Genomic DNA, 25,491 nt, shown 5'->3' on the forward strand with positions numbered 1-25,491 from the left:
TAATTCATATAATAGAATCTAACTCTAAAATCAAAATGAGCAGCTTCTAATCACACATTTATATGTATCTCTTTCTCTTATCAGGTCTTTCTTTGAAATGTTGGTTCTTCTATTAACCACAAGTACACGATAGAGGGTGGAAGAAAGTAATACTTGGTGATCTGAACAAAGGGGGAGGAAAAAAAAAAAAAACCTGCCTGAAGTTTGTAAGAATTGACAGTGTTTTCAATGATATTTTGCTTTTCATGAAAAAGCAGCAAATATATTTTGATGCCCACACTCTCCACTGGCAAGGAAATCCATGACCGAGTAACGCACGCGCGGCACAACAACACACCCATTTATGACCAGTGACAACCAAAACCTAGGAAGTTTTTAAAAGAATGTGATTGTTGTCAGAAGGCATCGGTCTGCGCCGTGCCCGGTCGGCGCTGGGAGCGGTGGCCGAGGGGCGCGGGGCGCGCGCCTCGGAGCCTGGTGGGCACAGACCAGCCCGGGAGAGAATTCTGCATACTGCACACATCATCGCTCAGTTCAGGCCAGTCACATTGCATCTGGGATCACCCGACTGTGCTCCATGAAACCGTCAGCCCGCATTTGTGTCTGGCTGTTTTCTCCTGTCCGGCTGTAAACAAGGCCGGCTCGGGGTCGCCGCCCTCCCGCCCGCGCGTGCAGGACCCCGCAGTCAGACCAGGCCAGCGGCCCCCAGAGCCAGAGTTAACGTTCCTTCTCCCAGACGGTGGTTCCAGGGCGCACCGGGAAGTCACCGGGAGAAGCAGCTTTGGAGTGACAGCCTCAGGGTCCCTTTTCAGAGATATCTCAGATTCCTAAGCAACCTGGCCTGGCGTGTCTGTTCCATGAAATTAACGGAGGTGTTCCTAAGGTGAACCGCTGTTGTTCCGCAGACTCGCTGGGCACAGTCATCGTGTTGGGAGAAGCGGGTGGTGGTGATAGTTTTTGCTGCTTCAGTGCTCTGGAGTTTTGCTTGGATCAGCCCCCTCCCCACCTCGTCCCACCCCAACCCACCTCACCCCCCAAAAAAAGACACGGGTAGAAATACTGTCTGGCCCACCTTATAGGAACCCACTCATGCCTGGATTGCTGGGTGGTGTGCGGTGATGGTAAACAGGCGCCCGGTATGTTGCTTTCTGTTTTCACCCACCTCTGCCACCCTGTTGCCTTTACACTAAAGCAGAGTTCGGTTTGGAAGCCACATCCTCCCAATAATAAAAGGCAGGGGTGTGATTGGAGCCCTCTTCCTTGGCAAGTGGCATAAAGCTGACATTTAGTATTCGCGACATTGAATTCTCCTAGACAGCTGGTGTGTCCCTGTTAAGGCTTTCATTTATTCAGCTTGAGCAGGAACTCTTTTTGTTCTCCCAGTCTATTACTTTGTCTATTTAAGGGATAACAGCCAAAGTGAAACAGCTTGCAGTTTGCACCTGTCTGCTCTAAGCACTCCATGTTAGATTACGTGGTGCGCACACCCTTCACTGCTAATGAGAATAAGACTGTGTGGGGCTGAGTGCAGTTTTGTTGGGGGCCTTATAGCATAGGATAGTGTTTTTTTTCTTCTGTAAATGATCTGATGACTTCCTATTCTGATCTTTTAGGGTTCCCAGAGTAGATGAATAACATTCCAAAAATGTAAAGTTGCATATTCTTTTTTTAACTTTAAATGTCAGGTAAGTAAGAATTGAATTAATATTCAGCCTGAGTTGCCTCTGATGAGAAAGAAAAAAAAAAAAAAATGCTAACTGATTTCTAAGTTGTTGCAAGTACAAAACACCTACAAAAAGTGAAAGTGTTAGTTGCTCAGCCCTGTCCAACTCTTTGCAACCCCACCGACTATAGCCCACCAGGCTCCTCTGTCCATAGGATTTTCCAGGCAAGAATACTAGAGTGGGAGACATTCCCTTCTCCCGGGGATCTCCCCGACTCAGGGATTGAACCTGAGTCTCCTGCATTGTGGGCATATTCTTTACCATTTGAACCACTGGGGAAGCCCCAAAACACCTATAAAGACCTTTACTTTGTAAAACTGGCCATGAAAAAAAAAAGCAGATGAAAGCATTTTAGACAAATTTCAGAAATGGGACTAGTTTTGGAAAACCTGTCAAGTGCTTGAAAGTAAACCAAAGTTCTCTACTTCTATTACCTTTGAAAATTTAAGAACTGAATCAAAAATAAAACCTTGAGTGACTGACTTCCAAATCTTACGTAGATACATTGATCTGACTCACTATCATGTGAATCACAGACTCAGTTTTCAGCAAATGCAAAAATGTCAGCACATATGATTCTTTCCAGCTTTTTCCAGAAGTTCCCTGCATCCCGCTTAGCTTTGATTCCTTTGAGGAATTATATCAGGGGACTGGCATCTATTTTTTGAAGAATTTAAATTAAACTCATTGCAATGAAAGAACTTTTTATTATGGCTTATAGCACTTTCCCAAACCTTATGTATTTTTTTTAGATCATTATAATGATATTTGAATAATTTGGCAAAATCTCCTTGAAGATGATCCAAACTTTAGTAAATTACATTTATATACTTAGGCGTCTTCTGTTCATCAAAGGGCCCATGCTTCATTTGGATTCCACAAATTTCTCGCATTGGCAGCTCTGTTGAAATAATCGTGGTGGGTTCAATGAAATTGAGGTGGTCACAAACGTGGTCTCGCTGGTAATCACTCTGGTTTAACACGATCGTTGGCCTGCATCTCCCTGACAGAGAACCTCCCAGCTTGTCAGCGATGGGCCCTTTCCACACAGCTTCAGGAGTCCCGCCAGCCACTGCCGAATCTGGTTAGGTCAAAGGGTTGAGCCGTGTGTAATTCAGAACAGAGGGGGTCCCACGGTCACTCCACAAAAACAATTACACTACTTATTTCACTCTAGCCCTTGCCCAAAACTCACAAGCCTCATAACTTCAGTGCAGTCAATCTAATTCTGCCCCTGGGCGATAAGCCACATGAAAATATGTGATGCTGTGTTTATAAATCTCATCAAAAATAGAAACAGTGGACAGGCACAGTGAAGCCCTACTATGGATGGTGGGAAGCCTTGGAGATTCTGAAAGCACTTTTGTTTCACTTCTAGAGACTCTCTTTCGCGGTTACACTGTCTGCTCCACTCGTGAATCATCCTCTTTACTCGTGAGTGCTGCAATGGAGACAGCATTTCCATTCACTTCCATACTTTCTCTCCAAGGATTATATTATGAAAAATAAAGCTTAAAAGGCTGCTTTTAAAGGAAAAATAAAAATCAAAAAGGGGCTTCTGTTACATCAATCTTACCTCTCGATCCATGTTCTCTGCTTCTTGCCCTTGGCAATGCACAGATTTAAATCAAGTTCCCCTGAAAAAGAAAAGTAGTATTTGAAAACTAGAATAGATTGGCCCCATCTTAAGATCTATTAAGCAATTCAGGGTTGGAGAGAGAGAGCTACGATGCTTCTTAATGGTCCCTGCAAATCTCAGTTTATAGTCAATAGCATTTGATTTGGTGTCTTGGTTTTTTCAATTTTTTATTTTATTGAAGTATATTTGGTGAACGGAGGAGCCTGGTGGGCTACAGTCCATGGGGTCGCAAAGAGTCAGACGCGATTGAGTATTAACACACACACACACACACACACACACACACACACACACACACTTGATTTACCACGTCACCTTAGTTTCCAGTGTACCGTATAGTGCCTCAGTTATTCATATACATATTCTTTTCCCTTCTAGGTTATTATAAAATATTTGTATCATCCCCTATGCTATTCAGATGGTAACTTGTTTTTATTGTTGTTCTTGTTTGTTTAGCTAACAAACTGAGAGCTGGCAAATATTCACAAGATGTTTTACACAAGTAATCTCTAGGAAAAAATCAGACTTCAAATAGATAGCCTACACTTCCTTCTTTTATGCTTAAAAAAAAAAAAAAAAAACTTCAGATTGCACTGAAGTTGATGATGAAAACTTGCTTTCATATGCTTTCAGTAGATTTTATATTTCTCTTTTTTTAAATTTTAAGATCTACCTTTGCAACTGTCCTAAGTAGATAATATCTAAGAATGTTGTTTAGTCACAAAGTCATGTCCAATTCTTTTGTGACCCCATGGACTGTACTCTACCAGACTCTCCTGTCCATAGGATTTCCCAGGCAAATATACTGGAGCAGGTTGCCATTTCCTTCTCCAGGGGATCTTCTTGACCCAGGGGTCGAACCCAAGTCTCCTGCATTGGCAGGCAGGTTCTTTACCACTGAGCCTCCTGGGAACCCCCATAGCTGATAAAGTTAATGATAAATACATATACTTAGGTAGCAAGCAGATTAAATTCTGAGAACATCATCCGACAACGATATGGATTACGCACACCTCGTGAAAGGAAATGTGTTTGTGGCACTCTTAAAAAATCCTTAGAGTCATGCAGTTAATTATCCAGTTCAATCTATAAGCTATTCCATGTGATGTTATTTCAATTGATAAAAATACTGCACTAGAATACACTCTGTAGCCAGATGATTATAATAAGTGAGAAATTTCAAAAATGAGGGATTGTCCTAGCATTTATTAGATTACTATAAATAGTTACCAAAGGGGCTTTTTAAACTTGGAATTTGCCCTCTTGAAATGGTTATCAGTATTTGGCAGTAAAACAAAGTATATCATGTATGAATGATACATGTGACTTTTTTTTTCATTCAGAGCTCTCAATCATAGTTTTAAAAAGTCAGTTCACAAAAGGCAAGCGAGCTCTTTCATGGCAATCAGTGTGGCAAAAGGAAAGATTTCAGTCCTTTTAGTGGTAATTTTAAAACTCTTTTATGTAAGCGAAACATGAAAGATCCAAGTTGATTACCTCTAAAATAAGGAGGAAAATGCAAAACTATCTAAAAGAAAAAACTGACATTAAAATGAGGAAATTTTAGCCAAGTAACAGAAATCGAAGTTCAATTTGCTTGTTTTTTCCACATCGCAGTGACTGAAGAGGAATTCAAAAAGCATTTATTTCTGAGAACAAACGTGGAGTGGAAATCTGTTTGCTTTTGTTTCCTTGAATTTGGTATCAGTCTAATACAGAGCTGATTTTCCCTGGTGGCTCAGCTGGTGAAGAAACCGCCTGCAATGTGGGAGACTCAAATTCAACCCCGGGTCAGGAAGATCCCCTGGAGAAGGGTGTGGGACCTCTCGCCAGTATTTTTGCCTGGAGAATCCCAAGGACAGAGGTGCCTCCTGGTGGGCGGCAGTTCATGGGGTCACAAGAGTCGGACACGACTCAGTGACTAACACAATACATAGCTAATATCTGCCTTTAAAATGTTTGTAATTTGTAAAGTTGCTCACTTTACGCTCATCATAAATTTATTTGGAGACATGGAATCTACAATATGCAAGCCAAAAAGCACAGGTTGGCTTTATTCACATCATTCTAGTGCTCAGGAGACTTGCAGATAAGACAGACCGCTTCTCTCTCTTCACAGAAGGCTGCGTTTTAAATATCTTTCTGCACCATATTCAGAATGCAATACATGCAGTAAGACTGAGTACAGTTATGAAATAAGATCAGAATTCCTTCATTCTCTCATAGAAAGCATGTCCTTGAATCTAGAGAGTGCTTTGATAGAACCAAGTGGTGTATCATTTTAAAGCAGGTATCACTAAAGGAGCAGTAGAACCCAGTATTCCTGGGTCTCATGACTCAAGGGTATGGCAGAAGGTTCCTCTGGCCTTGGTATCTCTGGGGGCTTAGATCAAGCATCATTTGCAATAAGGGATGTCAGTCTCCGGGTTTTGATGAGCTGGGATTTGGGGTTTGTAGTCAGGTGCCTTATGATTGAGATACAGCCCACTGAACAGAGTTGGTGAAGAATAATAGAGCCACCTTGAACCGGGGAAAATCAGAGCGCATGTCCCCTGGCTGTAGGGCCTCAAAAGACACGGGCAACATATTGGTTCTGGCCTAAACACTGATACCTGAATGTGTGTTCCCAGTGCGATTCCTGGGAATTTAATTTGAAGACTTCCAAAGTGCGAAAGCAGTGTTTAAAAGCCTTAAAAATGACCCAATTGCTAAAAACTGCGACAAATAGATGAAAAAAATAGGTGTGAGACCAGTTGCAGAGGCCAAATCTGTGAGCTGGAGGCCCGGGGAGCAGAGTGGATTCTGAGGAGTGGGCAGAATTCAGAAACAAGCAGGAAAAGGTGAATGGAAAAGACCTGTGAGCACAGAGGGGTGATGAAAATGATAATGAGACGTTCACAGAACAGTGAGCAGAATCCATCAGCAAACAGTAATTTTAATAAGTTACTGATTGACGAACAGTCACCACACCCCAGTAAAAACCTATCACTTGTGTAACTCACCAAAGATGAAGCCAATCTGAGAACCAATATTTTTGCCAGACTACCTCTATGACCTATATTGTCCAGCAAGTCCAAAGTGGCTTTCCTTTCATTAAAAAAACAAAAGGGAAAATAACAGTTATAAATACTGTCAATGTACCCCAAACTTTGTGTTTGGCCTTTCAGGAACCCCTGACTTAATGAACTAATAAGCAAAATTTTCACTAAGTCTACAAATTTGGACCACAGTGTGGCATATTTGCTGAAATTCAAGCAGCCTGCAATAGGCCTTCTCAGGTGGCACAGTGGTAAAGAATCTGCCTGCCAATTCAAGAGATGCAGGTTCGATCCCTGGGTCAGGATGATCATCTGGAGGAGGAAATAGCAACCCGTTTCAGTATTCTTGCTTGGGAAATCCCATGGACAGAGGAGCCTGGTGGGCTACAGTCCACAGAGTCACAAAGAGTCAGACTGAGAGGCTGAGCATGCACAATAAGAATCGCATTTTAAAAGCTGGTCTCAAACTTGCAAGCAGGTCAGTAATTGCAGTATAACCTGCTTGCGAGTATCCCGTTGACCATATCCTATGGAGCCCAGGTTAATAATCACTAAAAAGCTAATTTGTACAGTCACTTGTTTTTTTTGTTTTTTTTTTTTTTTTGGTTTGCTTTAAGGCTGATCTCTTAAAATGGCTTTCACTGAAATTGTTGACCTTGTATTGCAAATTAAATCCTGGCATCGCCAGATCTCTGAGTCTGGGTTCATTGCTTCCAGAGAAGGGAATTAGCATGGCTACAGCTGTCATTCCATTGCATTTTTCTTCTCAAGAAGAGACCAGCAAGGGCAAAGACGGTGTTAGACAGAAGTCGCAAGCCAGATTCTGTCTGCAAACATGTTTTGTTTGACCTCCACAGTGATTTTAAACAGATTGAGCCAATATTGAAAATTTTTTTAAAAAATTGCCATCAAAATCTGACTTCTGGCTTCTCTTGGAAAATTTTAAAAATTTGGCAACATCATCAGTGGGGCGTGGTGGCAGCATGTTCTTAAGGCGGTGCTGCTAGTGTCCAAGGTCCCTGCTCTCCCTGTTGCAGACCGCAAATCAAAATGTAAGCTCTATAAAGGCAAGGCTTGCCGACTTCATTGCTACATATTCAGAGCCCAGAACAGAGACTGGAAGGAGAGGGTGCTTGGCAGACATTTAACATTGAATGATCTCAGGACTTCCCAGGCGGCACAGTGGTAAATAATCCGCCTGCCAATGCAAGAGACTCAGTAGACATGGGTTCGATCTTTGGATCAGGAAGACCCCCTGAAGAAGGAAATGGCAATCCACTCCAACATCTTTGACTGGAAAATTCCATGCACAGATGAGCCAGACAGGCTACCGCCCATGGGGTTGCAAAGACTTGGACACACCTGAGCATTTGAGCACACACGAACGCATGAAACGATCTCAAGAGCAAACAGGGACTTTAATGGACAACTTTTAAGCAACAGGCAGTGCTCAGGCACTGCCACAACATGCTTCACTTTAAAAAAATAAAATAAATGTGCAGGTCAAATAAATTCTGCCAGTCCTCAGGCAGAGAGACAGAGTACCCACATATCACTCTGTTAATGCTGCTGTTTTTCTTATAAAGAAACATTTCTCTGTATCCCTGCCACTCTCAAAAATAGAGCCACAAGTGTCAAAGAAAATGACGGTGATCACAGGCCCAGAATTCTTCACTCAGTTCTATTTCTGGCATGGGCTCGATGGGGATCTGAATTTGACGTTTCTGGGAGACACATGCAAGTAGGAAGATACCCCGAATAACACACTGGCTTACCAAGTCTCCTCTCTCATCCTATGCAATCGTGTTTTGTAGTACAATCTAAATCAATATTGGAGAATAAATAAAGGGACTATAAAATTTACCTTGGAAAGTCACTACTTAAACCTAACACGTGCATGCATGCTCGGTTGCTCAGTCATCTCCGACTCTTTGCAACCCCACGGACTACAGCCCGCCAAGTTCTGTCCATGGGATTCTCCAGGCAAGAATACTGGAGTGAATTGCCATGTCCTCCTCCAGGGGATCTTCCCGACCCAGGGAGCAAACCCTGTCTCCTGCGCTGACAGGTAGATTCTTTACCACTGAGCCACCTGGGAAGCCCTAAAAACGTAACACACTATCACTTAAATAAAGAGTCGGAATAACACTGTGGGGTCGACTTGTGTTCGCAACTAGAAAGACACTGGTCAAATATCATATATTTGCACATATATGTGGAATCTAGAAAAATGGTACAGATGAACCCATGTGCAGGGCAGGAATAGAAATACAGACAGAGACAATGGATGCATGTTGGGAGAAGAGCTGGGAGATTGGGACTGACATATACACTACCACATATTAAATAGATGGATAGTGGAAAGCTATTATATGGCCCAAAGAGCTCAGCTCGGCACTCGGTGGTGAACTAGAGGGGTGGGATGGGGCTGGGGGGGACGTGGAAGGGAGGTCCAAGGGGAAGGGTATATATGCATATGTATGGCTGACTCACATGTTGTACAACTAACACAGCATTGTAAAGCAAGTATACCCCAGTAAATTTTTTCAGTCTCTTGCACATAGGGAAATTGCTTAACCTCTAAAAGTCTCCAATTTCACTGCATAAGAGTTGAGAAAATTTAAAAATTATATATGTCAAACATCCAGCTTCCACTTAGAGTATGAAAAGCTGGCAGGCTGTTAGTCCCAAACATAAAGCAAAAAAAAGAAGCCCGAATGTCTGCAAATTTACAACTTTTCTGAAAGCCACCGGGAACTGCAGTCACAGAATAACCAACGAACCCAAAAGCTAAGGAAAGAGCAGTGGGTCCAAGGAGTAATAGGCTGCAAGCACTTGCTTACTGGAATCGACATGAAACCCCTTAGAAGCCAGTAGGGAGGCTTCAGCTAAAAATTGTTCATGAATTTCTGAAGTCGTTAGTCAAATTTGAAAGGGACCCAGCGTGAGAATATGGAGCGTGTGGGCAGGATGCTCAGTGGGCAATTCTGTCTGATTCGAATCCCCAACTGAATAGCTGTACTGTGCTCAGAGCCCATCCTATGCCCCCCGGCAAGGGTGGAGACTCGCAGTCCCACCCAGCTGCCCACATTACCTCCAGCCCTGCCCCATCGGGACCACGCTTCCCACCAAGAAGCCTGGCCACAGACGCCCAGGACACATCCCATAGCCTGTCCTGGGTCGGGACTCAAACCGGCAGCCTTGCCCAGTTATTGAGCATAGCCCCCGGCCCAGCCTGAACGGTGATCCTGGGCAGCCCCCAGCCCAGTCTACAGCGATGCTCAGCTGCAGAGCCCAGTGTACAATCCTACTCAGAAGTGGAGATCAGTGGCCCTGCTTGGCTGTGGGACACAGACGGGCCTTTGCCCAGGCAGGGAGTGACAGGGCATAGTCGGTGACCCAACTTGGTTTTACAGACAGCGACCGCATCTGACTGCAAAGCAAGCTCTCCAAGCCAGCCCGGCTGTGGGTACAGCAAAAGGCCCCACTGAGCAGAGAACCAGATGAGCAACCCCTCCCGACAGAGAGCACAGCCAGTGAGCCACTGGCTGGCGTGGAAGTCACAGAGCTGATAAGGATGAATATCCAAATCATATAAGGAACTCATATAACTCAGGAGTGAAAAGAATCAGATCAAAATATGGGGAAAGGACCTGAATAGGCATTTTTCTAAAGAAGAAGTACAAATGACCAACAGTTATCCGAAAGGGGGATCAAAATTGCCAATCCTCAAGTAACTGCACATCAAAACCACAATGAGGTATCACCTCACACCTGTTGGATCGGCTGTTATCAAAAAGACAGGAATAACATGCGCTGGGGAGGCCATGGGGAAAAGGGAAATCTTGTGCCCTGTTGGTCAGAATGTAAATTGGTATAACCGCTATGAGAAATGGTAGGGAAGGGTCTCGAAAACAAAACAGAACTACCATATGATCCAGCCATCCCACATCTGGGTATAATCACTATGTCAAATAAACATCTGCAACCCCACATTTGCTGCAGCATTATTTACAATAACTTCCCTGCTGGTTCAGACGGTAACAAATCCGCCTGCAATGTGAGAGACCTGGGTTCAATCCCTGGGTTGGGAAGATCCCCTGGAAAAAGAAATGGCAACCCACTCCAGTATTTGTGCCTGGAGAATCCCCACGGACAGAGGTGCCTGGCGGGCTACAGTCCATGGGGTCGCAAAGAGTCAGACACAACTGAGCAACTAAACATAGCACAAGACATATAAACAATCAAATGTTCATCAACACAGGAATGGATAAAGAAGATGTGGTATATATGCAGAGGAATATTATTCAACTGTAAAGAAGAAGCAAATTTAGACAAATATTGTGTGCTCTCACTTATATGTGGAATCTTAAAAAAAACACAGAAAAGCAGAAAGTGGATCTGTCATTGCCAGGGTAGAAGTAGGATGTGGGGGAAAATGAGTGAAGGTGAACTTCCAGTTCTTAAATAATAAGTTAGGGGATCTAATTTTTAGCACGGTAACTGTAATTTATAGTACTGTATTTTTTACTTGAAAGTTGTTAAGTGAGTAGATCTTGAAAGTTCTCATTACTAAAAAAAAAAAAAAAATAAGTATGCAAAGTGATAGATGCATTAACTAACCTTAGTGTGGTTATCACTTTGCAATATTCATTTATCAGATCATCATGTTGTACACCTTAAACTTACATGGTGTTATATGTCAATTATAGCTCCTTAAAGCTGGAAGAAAGCATGCAATTAATGTGTTAATAGGTCTCATATAAAGAGTGGGTAAAATAATGAATATATGAGGAATTTCAACAAAGGGATAGAATAATAAAGAATCAGATGGAAATGTAGAAATGAACAGTATGGTAAGAGAAATGCAGAATACCATCAACAAGCTCATTGGTAGTCTAAGTACAACTGAGAATAAAATCAGTTGAACTCAATCCATTAGCAACAGAGATTATCAAATCAAAATAGAAAGATAAAAAGAGAGCAAAAACAAAAAGCACAGAAAAGAGCGGAGTATCCAAGAATAATAGAAAAATTCCGAATGGACTAACATACCTGTAATTTTGAATATAGGAAAAGAAGACAGAGCACATAGACAGAAAAACCATCAAAGGAATAATGACTAAAAATTCCCTCGGATTAATGACAGATACCAAAGCAGAGATCGAAGAAGTTCAGAAAACATCAAGTAGGATAAAACATACACATATACACATCAGGCTCAAACCATTGAAAACCAACAGCAAAAAGAAATCATGAAGGTAACAGAGAAAAGAGGCATATCACACATAGAGGAACAAAGTTAAAAATTATAGTAGACTCTTCTCATCGAAACTCTGTAAGCCAGAAGAGCATGGACAGACATCTTTAAAGGGCAGAAAGAAAAACAACACTAAATTTTAAAATTCTATAGCCGAGGAAAATATCTTTTAAAAATGACGGTAGGGAATGTGGGTATGGTAGGGAATGTGGGTATGGCAGAAAGAAGAGATTGTCAAATCCTAGCCCCCAAGAAACAACGTAAAACCGGAAGGGAGAAAAATCCAAAACAACCAGCTCAGTCTCTGGAAAGAGGCCAGAGGCTAACAACCAATGGAGAAATATGCATTCCTGGGAAACTGCAGAAATCAGTGTAAGTACTGTGGGTACGTCCCTGACCCAAGGTTGCTCCAATATCTGCAGTGACCCCTAACACCAGCTGGGCCAGTAGGGTAGTACTTCCAAGGAAGCGCTGGCAGTGAAAACCAGCGGTTCCACTGCTCTGGCGTGGAATTTTGGTGACGAGGACGGAAAACTCGTACCCAGTTGTATTGTGAAAGTATCAAAATCAGTAGAAAACGGTTGTTGACAGTCCATGGCTCTGTTACGCTGAGTTGCAGTCCCACTTGGGATACAGTAGATCACTCAACTAATCAGAAATTTGATCAGGAGGTCCTGGAAATGAGAGACCAAAGAAAGGCTATGAATAAACGGGTGCCCCACGGATCGGTGCTGATCAGGGCTCTGTGCACGTGTGCAGGGAAGCTCGAGAATATCCAAGCTGTGTGCACATCCCCAGCTGACCTGGATGCTGTGCAGATCTACAGAAAAGACCTAGGAGGACCTGGCAGAAAGTAGACCTGAATTTTAAACATGTTCCCAGCCCCACACACAGATCCAATCAGCAGAGAGAAATCTTACAGACGCAAGGTGTCTGTGGACAATCCTGGTTGATCACTGTGCTCTGCAGATGCAGAGGAGCCGCCATAAAATGAACCTAAAACTGTTAATTAAAGTTTGAAAAAATTCAGAGAGACAGCAGCAGCCACACATCACAGGGAAAGCAGACTCGATAGCTTAAGTTCAGGCAAGTTACTAAAAAAAAACAAATGAAATACAAGCCGAACAACAAAATAAAACACAACAACAATGGTCCTCAAGGCAAAAGCTCAAAATCACATTTGCTACACCATATTATCTAAGATGCAGATTTTCAACAAAAATTTATAGGACAGTGAAGAAATAGAAAAGTATGACCTATATTCAGGAAAATAAGCTGTCAACAAAAATTAACTTTGAGTGGGTAAGGAGGTTGTATTTAGTAGACAAAGACTTCAAAGCAGGTTTTATAAAATGTTCAAAGAATTCTAAGAAACTGTGGTTTAAAAATGTAAGGAAAATATATTAATAGACTCAAATATAAGAAATCTCAAAAACAGGAAACTATAAAAACAGTCAAATGGAAATTTCAGAATTGAAAGGTGTAAGGACTACAGTGAAAAATTCACCAGAGGGGTTCAAAAGTTCATGAAATGAGATGGTTGAGAAGGAATCAAGAATATTAAAGATAGATCAATAGAAATTATCCAGTTTGAAGAAGAGAGAAGAAACATGGAGATAAAAACGAGACTCCTAGGAAGAGATGAAGGAAAAAAAAAAAGATAGAAAAATACCTGAGGAAATAATGGTCTGATAGCAAATGGCCTTCCCTGGTGGCTCAGATTTTAAAAAGAACACCTGCAGTGCAGGAGACACAGGTCCGACCCTAAGTTGGAAGGATCCCCTGGAGAAGGAAATGGCAACCCACTCCAGCATTCTTGCCTGGAAAACCCCACGGACAGAGGAGCCTGACGGGCTACAGTCCATGGAGTCACAAAGGAGTCAGACACAACTGAGCATCTCAACAGCAGCAGCAAAGGGCCCCTGTGTTTGCAACTGGACTCTCTTCTCCTGGCCCACTCTCTGGAGTTTTGCTGGGTCTCCTGGCTCCCTCTCCTGCAGCCACTTCCTCCAGGTTACAACTTTTTTTGATCCTACTTCATCAACCAGTGCTGATTCAGCTATTTCATTTTTAAGAAATTCATTGTCATCTCTTATCTGCAGATCCCTACCATCTTACATGCTTTTATTAGCCTTTTATTAGCCTTGCAATAAAAAAGCAAGAGAAATATAAGAATATATACATATGAGATCTGTATCTATATCTATCTATGTATCCATATTGAACAAAAGCTCATAGAAAGATCCTATTATATTCACCACCTAACCTGAACAGAGCATTGAGAAACTTCCCTGGCAGTCCAGAGGTTAAGACTTTGTCTTCCGATGCAGACGGTGTGGGTTCGATCTCACCATCATAAACCAAAACATAACACAGCAGCAGTGCTGTAACAAATTCAAGGAAGACTTTAAAAATGGTCCACATCAAAAAAAAAAAAAAACTTCAAAAAATAGAAAAAAAAAAAAGAGCATTAAAATATGTCCTCCCCAGAGCAGTGAAGGTGCTTTCACTGCCCGTTCAGGGCAGCCCAAGCCGTTCCTCCCACCGTTCAGCCTTGCCATCTTCGTCCTTGAAAAGAACTTTGCTCACAGAGCCCACAGAGCATGACACTGGTGACCCGGACTGAGATTAAAGTCTGGGGATCAGGGGAGACAAGCCCCAGCCTGCTTTATCCTAGCAAGAATTCCGCTTTCAGTGTTCCTAGCATCCAACAGAAGAAAAATTCCAAGCTGCATTTACAAGGTAGTACCAATAAGGGGGAAACGATTGCCTTTAGCAAGCACAAGACTTGAGAAAACGCGCCTGTCCCTTTATTATTGATAGTGATCAATTGATCCCTAGAATCTGATTGAGAACTTCGGGGTGTAAATCAGGCCACATGTGCAGTTCCAGAAACATCACTGCTAGTCATTCATAGCATATTTCAACTGCCCCTGGCATGCATTTCTGGATTAGTGTCACATAGGGGTTCGCAAGAAAGCAACAAGGGCCATTTGTTTATATGGTCACATTTCTACCCTTCATATTTCCTCATATTCAACCTGACATGGGCCTAACGTATCAATAAGCACATCAGTGTGGGTTTGCATTTCTTCATCAGGCATTCAAGAACAAAATATTGGTTGATTCACAAGTAAAGGGAAATTAGTGTCATGAAAGGATAATTTTATTGCCTAAAGAAACAAACAGTTTAACTTCTTCAGGGGGCCCGCTATCTGAACTGTTCCTCTAGGCAGGCACATTCTCCATCAGCAGGTTAATTGCTGGAATACTCTGTATTCATCTCCAAGGCCCACATTCACTTGTGTATTCTCTCAATCATTCCACACATATTTATGGGGAACCTAGTATATGAAAGATACTGTTCCAAGTGCAGTGGGTGATGATGATTCCTGGCCCTAAGGGAACTACAGCCTGGGTAGTAACTTCAGAAGGAAAGGCACAACCAGTGTGATAAAAATGACACCACCACCATTGAGAAACTGACCAAAACCTGAGAGCCCTCAAAAAACTAGACTGAAGCGGAAAAAAAAAAATTCAAACTCATCGGACATGTAAGTGTTAACGACGTGGTAATTGGTCAGGGACTGAGGCTTCACATATATGATATTACTTTGTCCTCACTACGACCCCTAAGAGGGGCTACATTATCCCCACTTTACAGATGCTGCTGCTACTGCTGCTAAGTCGCTTCAGCCGTGTCTGACTCTGTGTGACCCCATAGACAGCAGCCCACCAGGCTCCCCCTTCCCTGGGATTCTCCAGGCAAGAACACTGGAGTGGGTTGCCATTTACTTCTCCAATGCCTGAAAGTGAAAAGTGAAAGTGAAGACACTCAGTCGTGTCCGACTCTTCATGACCTCATGGACTGCAGCCCACCAGGCTCCTCCGTCCGTGGGATTTTCCAGGCAAGAGTACTGGAGTGGGGTGCCATTGCCTTCTCCGACTTTACAGATGAGGACATTGAAATTCCTGAGAGGTTAGGTGACAGGCCACCTAAGAAGCTGTGATCCAGGGTTCAGTGGCCAGCGTGCCTTTGCTGCACAGACCACAGCCTTAGCTGACCTCACCTGAGTGGCTCACCTGTCACTTTGAGCCTTCAATAGACATTAAAGCCTAGAGTTGTTCCATGTGGGGTAAGTGGGAAAAAGCAAATGAAAAATGCATCATGACTGGAAAATGTGTGTTTTAACTAAGGGAGAGCGAAAACCTCTTACATTGCTTCCTAAGTGAATTTTGACTAATATTCATGTGTCTAAGTTCTTCCCCAGCTAAATTCTACATGGACCCTGAACACTCAAATTGCTAAACTAAAACTGGTGCTGAGAATTCCATGGATCATAAAGAACTTAAGAAAATGTCTCCATTTTCCTGGGCTTCTACATAGTTTCATATTCCAGCGGTCAATCGGAAAAACAGGAAAGGCAATTCATAACTTCTTTAACTCTATCTTTCTAGTTCTCAGTAAATATAAAAATATTCAATCTGACTAAACTATTTCTTTGGCTGTTACTTTGTTATTACCAATATGTTAACTATACATACACACAAATAGATTTTCCAATATATAGATTTTCACATTTATATGTGGGGCTTTTGATGGCTTACTGTTAACAAGCTGTTTGGGGGGAAATTCACTTTTCTAGCCTCTGAACGATGGCTTCCCTGGTGGCTCAGTGGTAAAGAATCTGCCTGCCAATGCAGGAGATACAGTTTTGACCCCTGGGTCGAGATGATCCCCTGGAGAAGGAAATGGCAACCCACTCCAGTATTCTTGCCTGGGAAATCCCATGAACAGAGGAGCCTAGCAGGCTGCAGTCCACAGGGTCACAAAAAAGTCAGACCCAGCTTAGCAACTAAACAACAACAATCCTCTGAACACTATCTAAAGAGAGGTTATTATCTAGAATCGTGACATTTTTTGTTTTGTGCTGTATATACTTGTATCAATAAGTAAAACTAAGATCTCAGAACTGTCTATATTTTTCAAATGCTTCTGTTGGAATCTATGAAAATCACAAAAACAATGTAACCTTTTCAAACTCTGTTGAATATTTTAGATTCACTTTCTATTATTCTTTTGTCTCTGGGGTCACAGAGATACTGGTGGTTTGTAATCTAGGCCAGTGGTTCTCAAACTTCATGTGCGTGCATGCTCAGTCGTTCAACTGTGTCTGATTCTTTTGTGACCCCATGGACTGTAGCCTCCCAGGTATCCTCTGTCTGTGGGATTTCCCAGGAAGAATATTGGAGTGAGTTGCCATTTCCTCCTCCAGGGGATCTTCCGGAGCCAGGAACCAGCGGCTACATCTCCAGCATCTCCTGCATTAGCAGGTAGATTCTTTACCAATGAACCACCTGGGAAGCCCCTCTCAAACTTCAGCATGCTTTCAAATCACCTAGAGGATGCTGGGCCTAAATCACTGAGTTTACATGACTAACAACTTTGAAGGTGATGCTGATGCTACTGGTTCAAAGACTAGCCTGTGGGAACCACAGCCTTAGACCAAGCTGACCGAGAAAGAGCACTAACGAGGAATCAACAGACCCAGACTCTAATCCTAGATCTGTCACTGTCTTGCTGTGTAACTTTATGGAAGTCATTTGACACCTTAGCTTCTGTTTCTCCATTAAGTTGTGTCCAACTCTTCGTGACCCTGTGGACTGTAGCCTACCAGGCTCCTCCGTCTATGGGATTTTCCAGGCAAGAATATTGGAGTGGGTAGCCATTTCCTTCTCCAGGGGATCTTCCTGACCCAGGGATCAAACCCGGGTGTCCTGCATTGTAAGCAGACGCTTTACCATCTGAACCACCAGGGAAGCCCACGTTAAACAACATACTTTAATTAAATAACTTGTGAACATCCATATCATTCTATAAATCAGTAACTGACCTGGACAATACAGTCCACTCCACCACGCGTACCAAACAATCTGAAAGGTCAGTTCTTAAGAGCTAAAATATTTACTTTGTTTCCAGCAAAACATATGATGTTGCCTCATACTGTCATGTCAACAATAATGCCATTTATGAATTCCTAAATGTCATCACATTATGCTAAATTGTGAAGAAAAAAAAAACATGATTGGTGAGTAAAATAGAATTAGGGACACAACACTATAAAATGCTAACCAGCGACTCATAGGGGCAAAAAAGAAACCAGTAACAGTGGCAGGGTTTCCAACATGTTCAATGGTTAAGAAATGCACAAATACTGTAATAAATATGGCACTCTACCTTGAAAAAGACTGGAAGTTTGCTGTAGATGTGGGCTGGCAAGAATTGCAGGTTGTGAATGATTTCGAAGTAGTGGAAGGAAGGTGACTAGAAATAAGAGAAAGTTGTAACAGCAGGTGTGAACAAATGTAACTCATTGATCTCAGCTGGGAGTTGGCATAAGCGTCGCAGTTCACCGATCTTTAGCAGCCTTAAATCCTGGGGCCCGTTTTCTTGTCTTGGAAATGAAGGCCCTTCGAGGCATGCATTTATAGAAGATACTTATTCCATCAAATTTTGACAGTTGGGTCCAATGTGTAGCCTCCTTCTTCAATTTACTTCTGGATCACTGCTGGAAATACTTTGGTGACTTTCTCATCCTTATTCACAACTTTGCCCAACAGCGCTTGAGGGCTTTGGGAATCATAGCAACATTTAAAGCTACTATGCTGGTCAGTACTGGCAACAAAAGGCGCTGAATTTGGCAATTTCCATTTCAGGTCTTTAAATATAGATAGAGCTTTCCTTTTGTACATGCTTGGCTACTTAAACCCAAACACTTAGGTTCATCTCAGGTGTTGGATGAGGTGAGGTTTGTTTTGGGTTTTTTTTTTTTTTTTGATGTATAAAAAAATCAAGAATGTGAAAAATAGGCAAAGACAACCTTCAAGGATAACGTTACCCAGAGATGCCGGAAGTGTGTCTGTGTGTGTTCTGTGTATTTCTATGTGTTTCGGTTTTCGGACGGAATATGCATAAGCAAACTCATAACTCACCTTTTACTAAAATTATTCCCTGACTTATCATTCACATTCATATTTTCAAAACAAGTGTTTGGCAAAATGACTATTCTTTTGATAACAATTACAGCTTTGTTGTTGGAAATACTATTAGGTTAGATATAGAATATTGTGAATCTCCCATAATCTCTCCTAGGTGGAATTGAATACGCCTAAGAAATGACTTCTATTATATGAGGGAACTTGCGGGTTCCTTAAAAGGAAGGTCCAGACTGAGGTCAGGTACCCATTAAGGCTGATGCTTTGTGGTTATCGTTGACTCACTAAATCACTCTGCAACCCCACGGACTATAGTCCATCAGGCTCCCACGTCCATAGGATTTCCCAGGCAAGAATACTGGAGTGGGCTGCCATTTCCTCCCCCAGGGTATCTTCCCAACCCAAGGATCAAATGCCTGTCTTCTGAATTGGCAGGCAGATTCTTTACCACTGAGTCACCAAGGAAGCCCCAGGGCTGATGCTACCTGAGATCATTTCTGATGATGCTCAGTGATACCCAGCCGTTTCCATGAAAACTGAAGTTTCCAACAGAATCAGTCCCTCTTCTTCCCTTCAGTCACCTGTCAGAGAACAGGGTACTCATCTCTCTCCAACTTCTCATAAATTGAAACCAGCTTCCTCTTGATTACCCTTGTGTAACATCTTTATGGGAATTGTTTTCCCATACTTATTACGAACATTTTAATAGAATGTTAAAAAAAATAATAGAAGAAATTCAGAAAACAGCCATAGGAAGTACGGAAGGTGTGGAAACATTTTTCACAAGCATGAGAAGAATCTACTGGGGTAATTCAGGCTTGCAGAAGAGTCAAAGGAGCAGTTTAATAACCCTAAGTTTTCTTGATTTCTCTCTTACACTTAAACCGCACATTCTGTCCACCAGGAAATCCTGTTGTCTCATGTATTTGAAATACGTGTATGATCCTGTAACTTCTCACCACCTCCTCTGCTAATTCTGGTCCAGTTCACTTCCATCCTCCTCCCAAAACTATAAACCATCTGGTCTCCCCGCTCCCTTCTCTGCCTCTCCCCTAGCTATTCTCAGACCAGCGGCCAGTCATCCTTGTAAGCTGGGCGATGTTTCCATGTCTCCTTCAGAGTGAAAGACCACTCATCTCCTCTCTCTCCCTCTCTCCTATTCCGCTGGCTTTGTTATTCCTGGAACATAACCACGCACGTCCCATCTCAGCCTCAGGGCCTTGCTTGCACATCACTGCCCCAAATGTGATTCACCCTGACTATTTAAAAATTGCCAGTGACTCTTCAACACTCCCACACACATACCCACACTCGCACAAGTAATTCCCTTTTATATTGCTCCTTTTTATCCCCCATGACATGTGTTCCCTTCCACCACCCCAGGTCATTTACTTTCAACCATGATTACTCCATATTGTCTCTCTTCCCCTGACCAAGTTTATAGCGCTTAAGGACCACAAAGGCAAATACCTTTGTTGTCTCACTGATGCATTGATCAAGAACAGTTCCTGGCATATAACAGGTGCTCAATAAATACCCAATGAATAAACCATTTTCAAATTAATGGAAACTAATATGAGGAAGAAGTTTGCTGACCTTTAAGAGAGAGAAAACAAGAAATAAAGAGAAGTATATAAAAAGAAAATAACAAGAGAAGCTTTCCTCCAAACTACTAAAATAAATGACCAAGAGGAAGTTTCTTTTGATTGACTTGGTGATTTTTAAGAGATAATATGGCTTCACCGGTTAGAAATCAGTAAGAATAAAGAAAAAAAAGGAAAAGGGAACATGGGTAAAAATCTCAATTTGATTCTTCAATGAGAATTAGTCACTTGGCATGTGTTTCCACAGACAGATCTCTGTTGTTCCTGTCTTTTGCTAAAGGATGTCACTGGCTCAGTGGACTATAACTTTACAACTTAAGGCTTTCCATTGTTTCTGCCAGGGTTATGCTTAACTGTAATCCAATCTATATAGCATTACATTTTAAGCTACGAGTACTTGAAAATACCCTGTCCCAATAAGCTCAATGGAAAGTTCAAATACACTGATCATTTACCCATTTTAGGGTGAGGGGAGATCATATCTCTTATTGCATAGAAATAAAATAAACCCCCCAAATCCTCTATTTTAATATACTTAGAAAGTTCCCTAATTCAGGTTTCAGAGATAACGTGCCAGTATCCTATATGCAAATATTCCAACTATTCACAAAGAACAAAAACACAAACAAAAGTAATTTGATTTTAGGAGCCATTTTGTAGATTTAAAAGGAGAAATTTTATATTAAACTATTATCAGTCTGGTGATGAATAGGCTTCATATGACAGAAAGATAAATTAATGCCATCAATTATCAGCTAAATTGCCATTTTACACTTAAGCATTATAAGTAACCAAGTGAAAATTTAAGAAAAACAAAATGAATTTTCAAAGTTACATGACTTTTTTCCAAGTGAGATTAATGTAGAAATTCAGACATAGAAAAGTAAATAATCATAAATAGGCAATCTGAACAGTTCTACCAAGCTAACATTTACCTAATAGTAAAAGAACTGTTTAATCAGTAATGTGTAGCCTATTCCTTTAGATTTCACATAATCTTGGTCAGTATAAAAGCAATCCTAAGTCTCTTTTCCTTTATCCAATCATGGTTTCTGGAATCTAAAGATTCATGAACAGATTTCTTAAATTAGCACCTATTTTCCTCTTCCAACATTGTTGGCTATTTCTGAATTTCTTTCCACAATACTTCCCAGTGAATATTACAGAACCATGACTCAGGAACACTCAGAATCCCTTTGCCTTACTTGCTTAATCTAAGATTAGGGTATCTGATTCAAAACATTTCAAAAATAGATGACTATTTGTTTAACTCATCATTTACTTTTTCAAGTATGCCACCGGTCTGATTAAGAGCTGTCGTTCTAGTTGCAGGGATGGAGCTAGAATCAGGTCTGTTTTCTTTCTCTAAGTAAGTTGGTCTTCACGCAGACTAGCAACCCATGGAAAGAAAAATAATATATTTTTTCTAATTATTTTTAATTGGAGGATAATTGCTTTACAGTGTTGCGTTGGTTTCTGCCATACATCAACATGAATCAGCCACAGGCATACATATGACTCCTCCCTCTTGAAGCTCCCTCTCCCTTCCTACCCCATCCCACCCCTCTAGACGGTCATAGAGCACCAGTTTGAGCTCTCTGCATCATTCAGCAAATTCCCACCAGTTATCTATGTTATATATGGTAGTATATGTGTTTCAATGCAACTCTCTCCATTCATCCCATCCTCTCCTCCTCCTACTGTGTCCACAAGTCAAGAACAAGCATATCTTAAGGTCCCCGCCTGGCCTGGCCACACAGTGCCTGCAGGCTCCCGGTGAAATAGCTGGTACAGCCAGAAGAGGCATTGCTGTGTCTCAACAAGCAGAAGGTGGGAGCGCAAGCCTCTCTGAGTCAGCGAAGTGTTGTCCTAATCTACACAGAGGGTCAGCATACTTTCAGGACCAGACACACACACACAAATCTAAGTAAAAAGCTAAGAGCCAATCCCGTCCCTTTATTTGAAACATAGCATCATGTAAATTCAAAATGCTCTGCTAAATCATGTTGCATCAACCAGCTTCGTAGCTAAGACCTGCAGGCTTTAATTACTTTCAGGGGAAAGTCTGGTATCCAAAGAAAGTCTCATTATGAACTGGCATTTGCTCCAGGGTGGAAGGAGGCCCAGAAATGAGGCTGTCTTGGCGTTCCTTTACCAAATCAAATATCTGTTCATCCTTCCTAGTGACGAGGCTGGTGATCTACATAATTAATATACGCTCACATCGAAGTAAACATGAAATGATTAAACAGGAAGACTTTAACAAGACAGCATGTGAGGAGGGAAAAAAGAAAAGGAATTAATGGGTAACAGAGTCTTAGAAACAGGGGAGAGTATTGTATGTTATTTTTGAGCTAAATTTTGTTCTCATCCAAAACCTAATTGGTTTTTAAACTTCTTTCTCCACAACAGCCCAGACAAGGTGGTTTGGAGCATGTGTTATACACAAAATATTTACATCATGGCTCTTGCAGCCCAGTCAGCAATTTGTGGAATAGCAACTTGAAAAAGTAATACTGTAATAAAAAAATAACTGTTGAATAACCTGCATTCCTAACAGACCAAACTTGGAGGACCAGCAGTAGAAATCTTGAGAAACCGCTGCTATTGGCATCCTAACAGCAGCTCTGATGTGGTGGGAGGAGCCAGAGTAGGGGTCTTTATTTACATTTATTGAGTCTGCTAGGGACCAGGCACCACACTAACTGCTGGGAATTTGTAATTTCATTTAACAGTAAAAGCAACATCTTATGTAAACTCTGATATCATCATGCAGGACACACAACACACGAAGCCAGTCAATGAGAACTATTAATCAAAGCGAAGGGAGATATGCATGCCCCATTATCAGAAGATAAATGCCACCAAGACTGGGGGAAATGTTAAATACCTGCAGTATCTCTTGCTTAAAATCTCCTTGTCTAGAAATTATGAAATTATGTTTGCTTGCTTTTTAATGTTTGATAAAGGAGTTACGCTAAAAGGAACAATAAACCTTTGCCGGAAGTGTTCTGCATCAGGAAAACAATCTGTGTTTAGATTCAGCTCTGATCTTGCCTCAAATGATGAGTTACGGTTGGTTGTCACCAGGAGTTCAGAGTTCAAGGTGGAGACTACTTTAGGGTCTTTTCCTGCCCGAGACAGAAAGAATCACACATTTGCCAGAGGACTGATGTCAGGGTGAGTAATGCTGTGTATAATAGGAGACCTGAAAGAAACACCCCAAACACTTTGGTTTTTGCCTATCTCATCATCCCCTAGAACTTCCATTGCATCAGAGTTTTTGGTTTTTAAGTTAAGCAAGATCCAGCACCTGGAGCAGAGTCAGCTGGTAATTTTTCTGTTGTCCTAACATACAGCCCTTTGAGGAAGGCACTAAATGGGATCTCCATTCACACAGGAGAGGAAACACACCCTCGGCGAGGTTGATTCTGGTTGCCCCCACCGGCAGTAAGCTGAGCCCGGAAAGTTCAGCCCTGGTGTGTGCTCTCAGCTCTTCACCGTGGGGGTGGCGGCGCTCGGCTGTGGGCGAATATCGAGGGTAAACCATCCTCTGTCCTGGAGTCAGAAACATACCATAGGCCAATGGAAAAATCAGAGAGATGGGGAAAAGGGGGGATTCGGGACAGTAATTCCTAGCAATATCACAGCTGATAATCAAAAAGGAGGGGATGGTTTCTTCCTAACAGAACCAGTCTGTAGGAATGCTGAATCTGTAGTTTGTTCCTTCCTGAAGTTTCAGGCATTTCCAGCTAGTCTTTTTATTACTAAGTATTAACAAATATTTATACCTGAGCCAGGTAGACTCAATTGATGGTTTCCTACAAGAGCTTAGCACACACGACTTAGCGACTAAACTACTACTATTACTAACTCTTAAAAAATGGGGCTGGAACACAGCCTGAATCCTTTGGGCTGAGTGCTTTTGGGCAGTTTGATCTACCTTTCCCTGGTCCCCAGGAGTAATACTGACAGAGGAAAGGGTCTAACGAGTCGTCCTACAAACATAGCTCTTGATTTTGGAATTTCATTTCCATGGAGATGGAGGAGGCAGGGTCTACTTTCCATAGACAAGTGCTTGCATTTTCTCATTCTTATTATTATGAACGTGAAAGTGAGAGTCACTTAGTCATGTCCGACTTGTGCAACCCCATGGACTATAGCCCACAGGCTCCTCTGTCCATGGGATTCTCTAGGCAACAATACTAGAATAGGTAGCCATTTCCTTCTCCAGGGGATCTTCTCAACCCAAGGATTGAACCTGGGTCTCCTGAACTGCAGGCAGATTCTTAACCATCTGAGCCTGGTGGGCTACAGTCCCTGGAGTCACAGAGTCAGACTCTAATGAACATCTAGCACTTTACTATGATGAGAAAGGTGCAAAAGGAGTAGAAAATAAGTACATACTTTTTAAAAGTATAAATTTTGAAAGCTGGATGGAATTTTACTGGATATCCTGCATTTGGCGAGCTCATTATCTTGGCTTCAAAATTAGAAAAGCATGTCTTATTTTCTGAAATAAACACGATTTTTGTAACTACAGAACATTTAAAAAATCATTTCCAAGGCTCGACAAGTTTAACCCAACTTCCCAAAAGCCCTTCTGTCACCCAAGGGCAATGCAACAGAACAGAGGAACATAATGTGCAGAAAACGTTTCGTTAAATAAGTGCGATTGGCAAGACTCTTCATCCACCACCTCCCAGCACCAGGCACGCCCTCCAAACAAGGCAGACAATAAATGGGAACAACATGGTGAGGCTTTGCTCATGCCACGCAGCTGCTCACTTCGTTGGATTGTGTTTTATATTTAGGCATAACAAGTTTGGATTGTCTTTATGTACAGTGACAGCCGGGCAATGAATGTTGTTTGAACTCTGAATTGTATAAATACGGAGACATGTTGATTTGAGAAGAGAAAACAAGGCATGTGAAAATTGGCAAAATACCCATTTTAAGAATTACAGTTACTCTTCTTGAAAAAAATAGACAAGAAACTCAACTGGCAGACCACCCACGAAGTACCATTAAGATCTAAACAGCATGAAAAAAAGACAACGTGCTCTAGCCAGTACAGTTTTTGAAAGCATTAACTGTAAAAAGCCTTTAGTTTAATCCAGGGACCTCAGCATAGTGCCTATAGTTAACAGACTCCTTTGGGTATTCACATATGTGAAATAAATTGGGATAATTAGAAAAAAAAATAATGATAATAGTTGCTAGTATATAT

The 25,491-nt window shown here is 41.8% G+C and overlaps 1 protein-coding gene across 2 annotated transcripts in view; it reads right to left on the reverse strand.

Moving 5' to 3' along the window:
- Positions 1-25,491, reverse strand: part of LOC122429856 (orofacial cleft 1 candidate gene 1 protein-like) — a 48,715-nt gene that overhangs the window by 7,427 nt on the left and 15,797 nt on the right. Inside the window, exons 1-2 of one of the 2 annotated variants that reach the window (XM_043450519.1) lie at positions 6,366-6,845; positions 3,301-3,361 (exon numbers count right to left, since the gene is read on the reverse strand). In XM_043450519.1, the coding sequence (XP_043306454.1) occupies positions 3,301-3,312 (12 nt within the window). In that variant the 5' untranslated portion in view covers positions 3,313-3,361; positions 6,366-6,845. Of the gene's footprint in view, positions 1-2,564; positions 2,806-3,300; positions 3,362-6,365; positions 6,846-25,491 lie in introns of those variants that run through there. The other variant, XR_006266163.1, reaches the window with a different exon arrangement.

This window comes from Cervus canadensis, chromosome 28 (genome assembly GCF_019320065.1).
Source record: "Cervus canadensis isolate Bull #8, Minnesota chromosome 28, ASM1932006v1, whole genome shotgun sequence".
Taxonomy (NCBI): domain Eukaryota; kingdom Metazoa; phylum Chordata; class Mammalia; order Artiodactyla; family Cervidae; genus Cervus; species Cervus canadensis.